This window comes from Chiloscyllium plagiosum, unplaced genomic scaffold, assembly GCF_037043375.1.
Source record: "Chiloscyllium plagiosum isolate Xiang-an unplaced genomic scaffold, Cpla_swu_hap1 HiC_scaffold_21, whole genome shotgun sequence".
In the NCBI taxonomy this organism is placed as follows: domain Eukaryota; kingdom Metazoa; phylum Chordata; class Chondrichthyes; order Orectolobiformes; family Hemiscylliidae; genus Chiloscyllium; species Chiloscyllium plagiosum.
In genome coordinates, this window is record NW_028270159.1 from 12,757,728 (window position 1) to 12,771,241 (window position 13,514).

Below are 13,514 nucleotides of genomic sequence, written 5' to 3' on the forward strand. Positions count from 1 at the left end.
GGCATGTAAATCTGAAGGTAATACATTAGCATGGAGAGAGGATTGGTTGGCAGGCTGGAAGCAGAGAATAAGGATAAATGAGACACTTTCAAATTGGCAGGCTCCAATTAATGAAACACCACAGAGATTAGTGCTGGGATCCCTACTATTCACCATCTATATTAAGGTCTTAGATGAAGGAACACAGCTGAAGGGATTCTAGTTTGCTGATAATACAAAGTTAGATGGCAATGTAAGCTGTGAGGAGTCTACAAAGTGATATGCATGGGTTAACTAACTAGGCAACAAGGTGACACATGGTGTTATTCACTTTGACAGTAAGCTGAAAGGTGAATTCGCTCTAATGCCAGAAAGTCACTCATTAGAGAGAGTGAACTAGTGGTGACTAAACCTGAGGGTCACCATGCCTCAGGTGAGGGGAGACATTGAGAAGGAGAGTCCTTCATGGTAACTTCAGCCGGTAAGGGAATTGAACCCACATTGTTGGTATCACTCAGCATTGCAAGCCAGCCATCCAGTCAACTGATCTGACTGACACCTCCCTCTCTCCCTCCCCACCTTGGTTTTACAGTGATAGAAAACCCAGCAGTAAGTTCTTAGATGTTGATGTTTAAAGAAATATGATGGAACAAAAAGAACACACAAAGTTGGTGTGAGGAGGAACAGGCAATTTGGAAGGCAGAGGGTATCTCAGCCCTTATTTCCCAGGGATTGGAGTACAACAGTAATGGATAGGGGCTATGGGCTGACCCTGGCAGGACTACTGTGTGCTGAGTTGGTCACAATATATAAGGGAAGATACTGCAGCATTGTCAATGAAGATCCATCAGATTGGCTCCAAGAATGAAAGGGTTGTTTGATGAAGTAAACTGGGTCGATATTCTCTGACATTTTGGAGGATAAGAGGCGATCTCAATGAAACCCACCAGATTCTGAAGGAGCTTCACAAGGTAGTCACGAAGGTGTCATTTCCCCTGGGCTACAAACTCTACACCATACAGGCACTGACTGAAGACAAGGGGGTGATCATTTACGACTGAGGAGCAGAGAAATGTCTTCACTCAGAGGGTTGTGTACTTTTGAAGTTGTCTGCCCTGGAGGATTCTGGATCATTGACTACATTCAAAACTAAAATTAACAGATTTTTGATTCCCCCAGGCACACAAGGGATAGGTGTATTGGTGGGAAAGTGAACCGGATGAATGGCCTATTTAAGTTCAGATGAGCAGGATTCTTCAAGGGAAAGTACATCCAGTTAGGGTATAAAACCAGCCTAGCACGTGGTCTCCATTTCCCAATGACTTGAGAGTAGGTCATATCACAGGCAATTAGGTCCATCAAGTCTTCACTGACCTTCCAAAGAGCATCCCACCCAGACTCCCAACCTATCCCTGTAGACCCTGCATTTCCCATGGTTAATCCACCTAACCTTTGGACTGTGGAAGGAAACCCACGCAGACAAGGGGAGAACGTGCAAACTCCACACAGACAATCACTCAAGGATAGAATCAAACCCGGGTCCCTGGCACCACGAGGCAGCAGTGCTAACCACTGAGCCACTCACATGTATACAAGGTGTGGGAGTTCCAGACCACAAACCTTCGTCCAGATGGGATATCCCTGACTCCGAGCCAGGAGTCGTCTACAGGAGGTGGGAGAGGGGTGCTGCTGGTTGTGGTGTTGATGTCACCGATGATATTTAAGGCCTCTTTCAGGGCATGGTACATTCTCAGCATTTCATCACGGCGCTGGGCTTGCTCAGGGGACTCTTCCATCAGGATGTTCTGGTCTGCGCATGAGTATAGTTGGGCCAGAAGCTCGGACTGGATGAAATCTTTTGTCTGTGGTGAAGAAATGAAGAGAAAAGGATTGCCATTAGTCCCAATGGATCCCTTCCATAAATAATGTCATGGCACATCCCTCTGGAATACAAAATGGGGCTTGACTCCACTAGTTATGAAAGTTATATTGTGGGAGGAAACTGGAGCACCCGGACGGGACCCACGCTGACACGGGGAGAACATGCAAACGCCATACAGACAGCCGCCTGAGGGTGGAATCAAACCCAGGTCCCTGGCACTGTGAGGCAGCAACGCTAACCACTGAGCCACTGAGTCACTCTAGACCTGAGGCCAGTTGAAGCCCAGGGATGGGTCCAAGCCTGAGACCAGGGCCTCCCATGTGAGCAATAGGTCACCCCCTCCCACCCCAGACCAAAGCAGCCACTCCTGCTGAAATCAATAAGGCCTGAAGGCCTGAAGTGTGCAGGATCTATCTCACTGTAAAGGCAGGAATTCAAGAAATCTAGATAATGTGGTGCCTCTGCCCACTTCAGAAATCAAGGTGGGCTTTCTCACAACAGGGGTACAGCCAGAGAAAAAGACCAGCTCCTCCAGCTGTTGGCTCAACTTCCGGACGGACTGACCCAGTTCCAGCTGTGACCCAAGACTGGCTTTATCCTGGGGAGGGGGGTTTGGAGGGAAGGGAGTTGGCGGTCACGGTGGGAAACATTGACCACCCTCAGCCCAGCAGCTAATTGATGGACCGTGAATGGACTGGAAGTGGAGATAGTGTGTGATTGGGTCAGAAAGTCCCCCCCTCAGTGAAGGACCAGCCAAGAGGCCAGCGGGGGGGGGGGGGGGGGGGGGGGGGGGAAGGAGGGGGTTGCGCTCCAACAGAACGCAGTCAGAAAGAAAATGGAGAAAGCCGAGTTCTGTACTCACATTAATAATCATAAGATGCATGATAGTCTTGGGCATGAGGTCACGGATGGTCTTGTTCACAATTCCCATGTACGAGTCCACCAGATTCCGGATGGTTTCCACTTGCCTCTCCAGCTGAGGGTCCATTGAGTGCATGAAGTTGTCCCCAGATCCGTTTTCTTCATTCTCACTTTGCTGCTCATTGTGAAAGGAAAAGGAATCAGATCATTGCTGGAGAATTTTCCAGGGACACTCTAAGGTTACACAAAGGGCAGAAGACATCTCGTGCACTCTCTTGATGACAGCCTACTCAAACAACACAACCTCCACAGTTAGAAAATGTACACCTCCAGATCAGACCCCAGCACCAACAATGAATTCGAAAAGCATCTTGGCGCTTTGGTGTCTACCCAAGACATTTTCAAAAGTTGGCAACTCCAAAAGCCTTCTCAGCAAGCGGTCGAGAGATCACCTCCACGTTTTCACAGAGCCTCCCTGGAGTTCCCTCACCATTGCAAAATCTTAACACTCTTTCCAGTAACACACTCACCTCCTTTAGCCCAACCATTTCCCCACCTCCAGCACCACTCCAAATGGCTGGAAAATGTGGAACGGTGTTTCTGTTATCGAAATGCTTTCTGCCGATGTACACCAGATAGCTGCGCTAATGCAGCAACAATGCAGCAGCAGACTGGAAACAGAAACATCAAAACGCAGAGCTCACTCCCCAGAGTTTGAAAATGAGTCTCAATCTAAAGGGAGGCCACTTTCTCCTCACCAAACGATAGAGGGCACCCTTCAGCACTGGGGCCTTCTCTAGGCTTCCGGTGTCCTTCAATGGTTCCCATAGATGTTGTTGGTTGAAATAACCTTCGTGCTGCACATACACTCAAAAAATGGTAACTCATTTGATGCCTTGAAGGATAGACAGCTTATCAATAGAAGCCAGCTGTTTGACAAAAGACACAATTAAAAATCAGAGAATAGAGATCCAAGATGGCGGCGACTCAGCAAGTCTGAGTCTATAGTGCTCCTCCCAAGACTTGGCAAAGTGGGCCACCCGCCTCTACCACACTTACCAAATCATTTTAAATAGTTTTTACTTAATGTAATTAGTTGCTCAGTACTAAATTTAAACAGTCTAGTCTCCTGTAAAAATGACTAGGAGAAAGGAGCCCGCAGTTCTCAACAGGCAGGAGCCCCTCCCCCACCCTCCCCAATCCGCAGCCGCCCCTGGGGACTTACCTACGGTGGCGAGCCTCATGGAAATAATCTCCAAACTTGACGCGAAGATCGACACCTTCATCGAAGAGTCCCGGAGCCGATGGGACTCACTCTTGGCCGCGCTACAAAAACACGACCGAGACATCGAGAATCGAGGTCGTCAAAAAAATATTCGTTTACTGGGCCTTCTCGAACGGGAAGGAGAAGGCCAGCTTACAGCGTTTCTTGAGCAGTGGCTTCTACTGCTGTTAAATCTGGAGGCTGGATCAGGGCAGGTAAGGGTGGAATGGGCCTACCGGGTCGCAATACGCGGGCCCGGCTCGAACCAGCATCCCCGCCCGGTCCTGTTCCAGCTGCAGAGCTACAAGGAGAGGCAGATGCTCTTGGAAGCTTCCAGAAATCTTGGGAAAGATCCCCAAGCCATGATTTATAAAGGATCCAAGATTATATAATTCCAGGACATTTCCCCAGCTTTGGTCTGAAAGAGGAAGGCGTTTGACGAAGCGAAGAAGCGTTTAAGGGATTTAAACATTCAATACTCCTTGCGCTACCCAGCTACGCTATGCTTCAGCCATGAAGGGTCCGTGTATAACTTCGGATCGCTGGAGAAGGCCAAAGAATATTTGGACTCTCTTAGATAAATTATAAGAGTTAATTGCCTTCCCCCCACCCCGGTTTACTCCCTTTTTTTCCCTTTCATTACCTTACTGCTTCATATTATCTCCGGGGGTGGGGAGAGGGGTTTATTTATTTATTCTTCACTTAGCGATCTTCTCCCCCTTTTTTAAATATATATATAGGCCAGGGGGTCTAGTTAATGTAGGTGGGGGGGGAGGTGGTTACCTTATCCTATTTTACCTCTGTCTTTAGAAGCGGGGTTGTTTTCCCCTGTTATTTTGTATTACTATATTTAATTATTATTTGTTGAGACTGTAATTTTATAGTTATATGTGTTCATATATAGTATTAACATTACCAAATATATCCAGGTGTTGGTGTGGGGGTGGGGGGGGGGGGAGGTAGGGTACTCATTGTTAATTCTAGCTCAGTAGTATATTTGAATTTTCTTTATCCTATCGTGAGGTGCCTGGGTCAAGGGTGGGGCACTGGTTGGGAGAGGATATGATGGGGTTTTTGAAAGGAAGTGATGCCCCCTGGGAACAAGGGTGAAAATCTCCGTTTAAATATGTTTCATATTTTTTTATTTAGAAATAGTTTTTATTATATTGATCTGAGTTTTTTAAAGAGCTTTTATTTTTGTGAATTTTATATGCTCTATGCTTGGGATGTTTTGGATAGGGTTTCTTCTCCCGAGCGGTCTCGGACTTGCCCAGTGATTATGTTAATCAGTCGATTAAATGGTGCACCTGGAATGTCATGGGGAGTAATTCATCAATTAAAAGGAAGAAAATATTATCAAACCTCAAGAAAGAAAAGGTTGATATAGCTCTCCTATAGGAGACACATTTATTGGATAAAGAACACTTGAAATTATGACAGGGAAGAGATTATTTTCCATTCTCTCTTTCTGTGCAAGGAAAAATATTTTGGTAAACTGGGTGGCTGAGGACCCACATGGAATTTTGGAACTGGCACAGATTAATTATGGAATATATCCCCCCGACTTCCTTACAAATATGGTGCACCAAAAAAAAATGAATTATTCCATAAGATATGGCAGCCCTTCTTGAACTACACAAATACAGATATCTCGGTCATCCTAACAAGGGCTTTTATTTAACTGAGAGGGTGAACCTGGCTGGTCCGGGGCCTCTTGGGAGAGGAATCCCGCACGAATACGGGTTTTGTTATGATCTGATGTTAACACATTCTGAGCATGTATATCACTACTCAATTTCTGTGTTATCCGTTGTTTTTTTTCCCTTGAATAATGTAAGAGATTTAACCATACACTCTGGTTAGTTGTAGGTTAGATGAGTAGATAGTTGAGTTTTGTTTTGTTTTTCTCTTGGTATTTCTTTTTTTTTCTGTTTAATAGATTTTGGTTATTATTTATTTAAGATTTAATTGTATATCAATGTTTATACTTAGGTTTTTTTTAGTTTTCTTTTGTAAACGTGTAAAAACATGTAAAACTTTCAATAAAAATATCTCTAAAAAAATCAGAGAATAAAGTTTGTCTTACAAACAGAGACTAAGAAGAAGAATCATTAGGAAAAAAGCAGTTAGAGAGTTGAGGCTGACTCCATTAACAAGAGTTGCGTAATTATCTGATTATGGCTATGATTTATTAGGGTGCTGTTCAGGCAGAGGTAATCAAAGACAAAGATAAGGAATAAGATGGTTTGACCATCTGAACAGAACCCCTATAGTGTAGAAGAGGCTATTTGGCCCACACTGACCCCACTCAATCCCTGCATTTCCCATGGCCAATCCACCTAACCTGCCCATCTTTAGATTGCAGGAGGAAACCCACACAGCCACAGGGAGAATGTGCAAACTCTACACAGACAGTCACCCGAGGGTAGAATCAAACGTAGGTCCCTGGTGCTGACAGGCAGCCGTGCTAACCACTGAGTCACTGTGCCACTCCAATTAGAATTGTTTATTTTTCAAAATGCAGCTTCCAAGACATTCTCCTACTCAGGAGTTCAATAAAGTATAAACTCAATCCTTACTGAGGACAGATCATGTTTTTCTCAACATTGACTATTTTGGAAATGCGTTCCATAATCGAGAGAGGTTCATAGTGACCATCAAAACACAGTCACGGAGTTGCTGCATCTCATTGTAGATTCAATATATTTACAATCCCTCACTGAGAAACTTCTCAATAAACAGAACTTAATGCTCAAAACAGGATGTCTTGCATGGCCCCATGTTCAATCTCCGCTCCCCTACTCTACTGACTGCTTCCTGAGATAACAGGTCAGGAAAGCAGACTAAAGGCAGGAGGTCAGCCATAACCTTAATGAACAACAGGATAGGTCCAAATGGCCACACCATCCTAAATCTCATCTTTGTCTTTGATGACCTCTGAACACCACTCTTATAAACCACAACCAGAGCCAGATAGTTATCCAGCTCTTGTTAATGGGGTCAGCCTCAACTCTTCCATCGTACCCATTGATTTTACTTCCAGCCTCCATTTGTAAGGTCAATCTATATTGCCTAGTTCTTAACCGTGCCTTGTGCCAAATCCCTGGCTTCTGATGACAAAATCTCCATCCTTCCAAACCTGGGCACCAAATCAGTAACCAGTTTTTTTCTGACAGTACATGTAGCATGGAGGTTTCTCTCACCAAACAACATGTACGGAAACCACAGAGGGACACCAATAGCCTAGGGAAGGTTCCAGTGTCGAAGGGCTTCATCTTTACAAAGGCAAATTAGATGCTGGAGTCCAACACAAGGGTAGAAAATGCTGGAAAATTCTCACCAGGTCTGGCAGCACCTGTGGAGAGAAATTGGATCAATGTTCCAAACTGGTGACCTTCCATCCAAAGGTCACCATTATTTCTGGCATCAGGTCATTGATCTGAGATGCTATCCCGTTTCCCTCCTCTACCAGAACTGGTGAGTATTGCCAGCCTTTTCTGGGATCTCTCTGAGGCTGGGCATATTGCTGAGGGATCAAGGTATAAACATTCCAACCTCCAATTGGTCTGGCACCATGTTCCTGGCATTGATCATCTATCATCACATTCCCTTGGCCAATAGGAAAACTGGGTAGACTCTTCATCACCCCAACTGGATGATTCGCCACTGTCCGTCAAACAGTATTTCCCAACCACAACATCCCCAGCCCATCACCGAAAACTGATATTCATTCATAAACAGTAGTTTGAAGGTAAAGAAGTTGATTATTTCCAAAACGAAGAAACAAAGATTGTGGAAGCGTATCATCATGCACTCATCAGGACCAATCCCAAGAATACCAATGCTTGAAGAGAATGTGCTGATTGGCTGGCAAAACACCACTGATTGGCCTCAATTCAGTCAGAGTCCACTTGATTGGACAGCAAGTAGACTCTGATTGGCCTCTACTCAACAAAAGCTTACTGGCTTAACCAATCAGCTTCTGAAGAGTTACACCATTCGTGAAATGTTAACGCTTTCTCTCTCCTCAGATGCTGCCACACCTGTTGAACTTCTCCAGCAATCTCTGGGTTTGTTTTAGATTTCCAGTATCCACAGTATTTTGTTTTTATTGGTAGAAGAATGTTGCTCCCCATTACGCTGATGATGAGTGCAAGATAAAAGGCTTTGACACAACCTTGTCTTTTTCTTTCATATTTGTATAAATAATCATCAAAATCAAACAAGTGCCTTCCATGAATATTTTCTGGAGATGTCGGAAGCAGTGAGCAGGAGATCTATCTTCAATTGGTTGGGGTCCCCAGGCCAATCCCGGAGGTTGGCCATGCCTTGGCCACACCTGGGAAGGTGCTAACTCGGGTAACAGTGCAGTCCCGACTCCCAGACTGTGACTCCCCCAGAGCACACTTCAGAGATAAACAGGGAGAAACAGACACTCATCGAACAGCCCAACAGAACTTCAGAAACCATTCATGCCTTTGTCTTTGGTCATCCCCTAGCATTTCTCAAAGAGGACGGAACCATTCACTGGATTTTGCTGCCAGATTCCACAGTGGTATTGAGGTTTCTCAACCTATGAGCTTTGACGGGAAGCAACGGGAAGCTGCCTGTCCCTGCCACCAAATCCAGGAAAATGTGGGAAGCAATAATTTCACAGTGTCCGCTACAGAGGATGGTCCATTCCCGGGGTACAGTCATTTCACAGTGTCCGCTACAGAGGATGGTCCATTCCCGGGGTACAGTCATTTCACAGTGACTGCTACAGAGGATGGTCCATTCCCGGGGTACAGTCATTTCACAGTGTCCGCTACAGAGGATGGTCCATTCCTGGGGTACAGTCATTTCACAGTGACTGCTACAGAGGATGGTCCATTCCCGGGGTACAGTCATTTCACAGCGACTGCTACAGAGGATGGTCCATTCCCGGGGTACAGTCATTTCACAGTGACTGCTACAGAGGATGGTCCATTCCCGGGGTACAGTCATTTCACAGTGTCCGCTACAGAGGATGGTCCATTCCCGGGGTACAGTCATTTCACAGTGACTGCTACAGAGGATGGTCCATTCCCGGGGTACAGTCATTTCACAGCGACTGCTACAGAGGATGGTCCATTCCCGGGGTACAGTCATTTCACAGTGACTGCTACAGAGGATGGTCCATTCCCGGGGTACAGTCATTTCACAGTGTCCGCTACAGAGGATGGTCCATTCCCGGGGTACAGTCATTTCACAGTGACTGCTACAGAGGATGGTCCATTCCCGGGGTACAGTCATTTCACAGCGACTGCTACAGAGGATGGTCCATTCCCGGGGTACAGTCATTTCACAGCGACTGCTACAGAGGATGGTCCATTCCCGGGGTACAGTCATTTCACAGTGTCCGCTACAGAGGATGGTCCATTCCCGGGGTACAGTCATTTCACAGTGACTGCTACAGAGGATGGTCCATTCTCGGGGTACAGTCATTTCACAGTGACTGCTACAGAGGATGGTCCATTCCCGGGGTACAGTCATTTCACAGTGTCCGCTACAGAGGATGGTCCATTCCCGGGGTACAGTCATTTCACATCGACTGCTACAGAGGATGGTCCATTCCCGGGGTACAGTCATTTCACAGTGACTGCTACAGAGGATGGTCCATTCCCGGGGTACAGTCATTTCACAGCGACTGCTACAGAGGATGGTCCATTCCCGGGGTACAGTCATTTCACAGTGACTGCTACAGAGGATGGTCCATTCCCGGGGTACAGTCATTTCACAGTGACTGCTACAGAGGATGGTCCATTCCCGGGGTACAGTCATTTCACAGTGTCCGCTACAGAGGATGGTCCATTCCCGGGGTACAGTCATTTCACAGTGACTGCTACAGAGGATGGTCCATTCCCGGGGTACAGTCATTTCACAGTGGCTGCTACAGAGGATGGTCCATTCTCGGGGTACAGTCATTTCACAGCGACTGCTACAGAGGATGGTCCATTCCCGGGGTACAGTCATTTCACAGCGACTGCTACAGAGGATGGTCCATTCCCGGGGTACAGTCATTTCACAGTGTCCGCTACAGAGGATGGTCCATTCCCGGGGTACAGTCATTTCACAGTGACTGCTACAGAGGATGGTCCATTCCCGGGGTACAGTCATTTCACAGTGACTGCTACAGAGGATGGTCCATTCCCGGGGTACAGTCATTTCACAGTGACTGCTACAGAGGATGGTCCATTCCCGGGGTACAGTCATTTCACAGTGTCCGCTACAGAGGATGGTCCATTCCCAGGGTACAGTCATTTCACAGTGACTGCTACAGAGGATGGTCCATTCCCGGGGTACAGTCATTTCACAGTGTCCGCTACAGAGGATGGTCCATTCCCGGGGTACAGTCATTTCACAGTGACTGCTACAGAGGATGGTCCATTCCCGGGGTACAGTCATTTCACAGTGACTGCTACAGAGGATGGTCCATTCCCGGGGTACAGTCATTTCACAGTGTCCGCTACAGAGGATGGTCCATTCCCGGGGTACAGTCATTTCACAGTGACTGCTACAGAGGATGGTCCATTCCCGGGGTACAGACATTTCACAGTGACTGCTACAGAGGATGGTCCATTCCCGGGGTACAGTCATTTCACAGTGTCCGCTACAGAGGATGGTCCATTCCCGGGGTACAGCCATTTCACAGCGACTGCTACAGAGGATGGTCCATTCCTGCGGTACAGTCATTTCACAGTGACTGCTACAGAGGATGGTCCATTCCCGGGGTACAGTCATTTCACAGTGACTGCTACAGAGGATGGTCCATTCCCGGGGTACAGTCATTTCACAGCGACTGCTACAGAGGATGGTCCATTCCCGGGGTACAGTCATTTCACAGTGACTGCTACAGAGGATGGTCCATTCTCGGAATACACGATACCAGTGCTGTCCAATACATTAGCCACCGGCCAGATGTGACTAGTCGGGGGATCTACATGGATCTGCCTCCATTTCTGATTCGTAAGTAAAAGCTGAGTGATCAGCACCACAAACTGACATGTGACCTCAGGTGCCACGTTTGCACAATTGAGGATCTTTAACCTCCTTGTGCGCTTCATAGTAAGTCGAAAAATCAAGAGATGGCTTTATGATTGTCCTGTCTGCTTCCTGGGTCACTTGACAACAGTCAAAGTTTGCGGAGTCAATAAACACGTGTACCTGCATCATCATTTAATTTCAACTAAAATTGGTGGTTAATATTGCCATCCTGTGACTAGCCAGGAACTTCTATTGGACAACACTGGCCAATATCAATGATAGACAAGACAGTCAAAAACACAGCTAAACAGATTGCACGCTAAGTATTGGCCATGCAGAGGCTGGGAATCACTGGCTTCACAGTCAAATACTAAACAAGTGCCAAAAACAATGCGAAACAAGAACAGAAATGGTTCAACATCATGCAAATTTAATTTAGACATGCAAAAGTCAGGGATTGAAATGCTGGAGTAAAGAAGGAATCCAACCAGAAGGGACTCTGAAACTGGAAGAAAAGACGAAGACTCTAGTTCCATATCAGAGAAATGAAGTGTTTTTGGAGAGAGATGAACCTACTTACATTTTCTTTATCCTGGGTCAAAGGTGATGCAAATTAAACCGATATAGGGAGGGAAAAGAAAATCATTAAGTGAATTAGTGACTTAGCACTTTAGCAATTGGGGCAGTAAAAAAAAAAGCAAGGTAAAGCACAGCATTGTTAGAGGCACCAGAGAGAAAAAAAAAATCACAGTCCACCCCGTCGAATAGGACAAAGCTTAAAAAGCACAACTGCCACATCAAATTCAGAGCAAACTCTTCACAACGGCTGCAGGAACTCCCCTGGGAGCTCTGTTGTTCAGATTCTGTAACACTTTGTACCGTCAACTGTCTCCCCTCCTTTCCAATGTGACAAGCGACTGTTTCTACTCAAGACTATTTGACCATGGGTAGCATCACCGTCACACATGATGCCATTCTCCCCTAGTGTCAAGAGGGCTGCACATTTCAGCAGAAATCAACAATCGCTGAATAATTATCCCCTTCTTGGTCACAGCATGAGACCAATAAATGCAAGAGAAACCTGGGATCTGGTCATTGTTGCGTGGTTTGTGGTCAGACCTGGGGCTCTCCCTGGGTTACACGTTTTAAAATTGGTAACTGTAATCACTCTTGACACAATCGGGGATTTGTATTTTAATTTGTTCACTGGTAGTGGGCATGACTGGCTGGAATGTTGCTGACAAAGAGGGTGATGAATCTCTGCATGTTAAACCACCCCCGTCCATGTGGTATTCCTGCAGTAGGGTTAGGGTTAGGGTCACACACAGTGCTGACAGGGAGCAAGTTCCAGGATTCTGAGCCAGCAAGTAGTGAAGGAAAGAACAGCGTTATGTTTCCAAGTCAGGAAGGTGAATGGGTTGGAGTGGAACTTGTAGGGGGTGGTGCTCCCATGTATCTGCTGCGGTTCTAGGTGGGAGAGCTCAAGGGTTTGGAAAGTGCTGTCAGAGGAGCCGGGGTGCAATTTGTGGATGGTATACACTGCTGCTACGCTGCTGGTTGACGAAGTACATTGCAGCAGCAAGTTAAAGTGACAAAGCCACTGAAATATCTTGGGTTTTTAACCAGTGTAACCCCCTCACTCTTTCACCAAAACAGCCCCTCTCAGAAACGTCATCAGCTATTTGAAGTCTTAGGAATTATCGGACGGGGTGCAGAAAGGAAAGAAATCCAGTGTTTGAGTACTTCCAAAGAAGATGTTTGCTGAAGCATTTTGTCTTGCGCTCATCAGGACAATTCACAAGAATACCCAATGTAAAGGTGAAACGCATTTTATACTATGTGAGCAAAGAGTGCTGTAGTGACAAAGTGCACTCTGATTGGTTGAGGCACTGCCCTAGAGAATGTACAGTTTGATGATGATTGACCATTAACTGCCAAGCTATGTTTAAATTTAAACCAGGCAGTTTGTTCTGTCTGCAAAAAGCATGTGAACACATTGTACCTACTACACCTTAACAAAAAGGACTAACTGTTATTCTCTAGCTTATTCCTCAGGACAGTATCTTGACCAATCTGAGTCTGACTAGCTTTCAATCCCAGATTTATGAACTAACTCTAATTCTAGCAGCTGCTATAATGGGATTTGACCTTGTGGCCCCAACATATTAGCCTAACCCTCCAAATGACTAGGCCCTGTAACGTTACCACCACACCACCATCTCCATCCAACAGGCAATGATACAGAGGTGGAAGATACGGCGATAAAAAGTGATAAACAACAAGAGTTTTTAAAAAAGGGACACAACAGTTGAAAAGAAATAAATATATTGAACTGGAGAAAAGGGAGAAAGAGAAAGAAAGGGCAGAGAAAATGAAAAGAGGAAGTGAGGGAGAGAAAAAGAGACAAAAAGAGGAAGAGTGATGGGGAAAGAGGATGAGAAAGGGAAAGAGAGAAAGAGATAGAGAGATTAATATATATTGGGAGAGAAAGAGAGGTATATACAGGGAAAGAGAGGTAGAGAG

The 13,514-nt window shown here is 46.0% G+C and overlaps 1 protein-coding gene across 12 annotated transcripts in view; it reads right to left on the bottom strand.

The window, feature by feature from the left end:
* The window catches only part of LOC122564941 (dynamin-1), a 251,392-nt gene that overhangs the window by 34,187 nt on the left and 203,691 nt on the right, over window positions 1-13,514 (bottom strand). For all 12 annotated transcript variants that reach the window (XR_015760697.1, XM_087998277.1, XM_087998280.1 and 9 more), the window contains 2 exons: window positions 2,724-2,897; window positions 1,600-1,841 (listed from right to left, as the gene is read on the bottom strand). Coding sequence is in view for 11 of the 12 variants with exons in the window: in XM_087998277.1 (XP_087854403.1) it covers window positions 1,600-1,841; window positions 2,724-2,897 (416 nt within the window). In the remaining variant the exon portion in view is untranslated. The remainder of the gene's footprint in view (window positions 1-1,599; window positions 1,842-2,723; window positions 2,898-13,514) is intronic.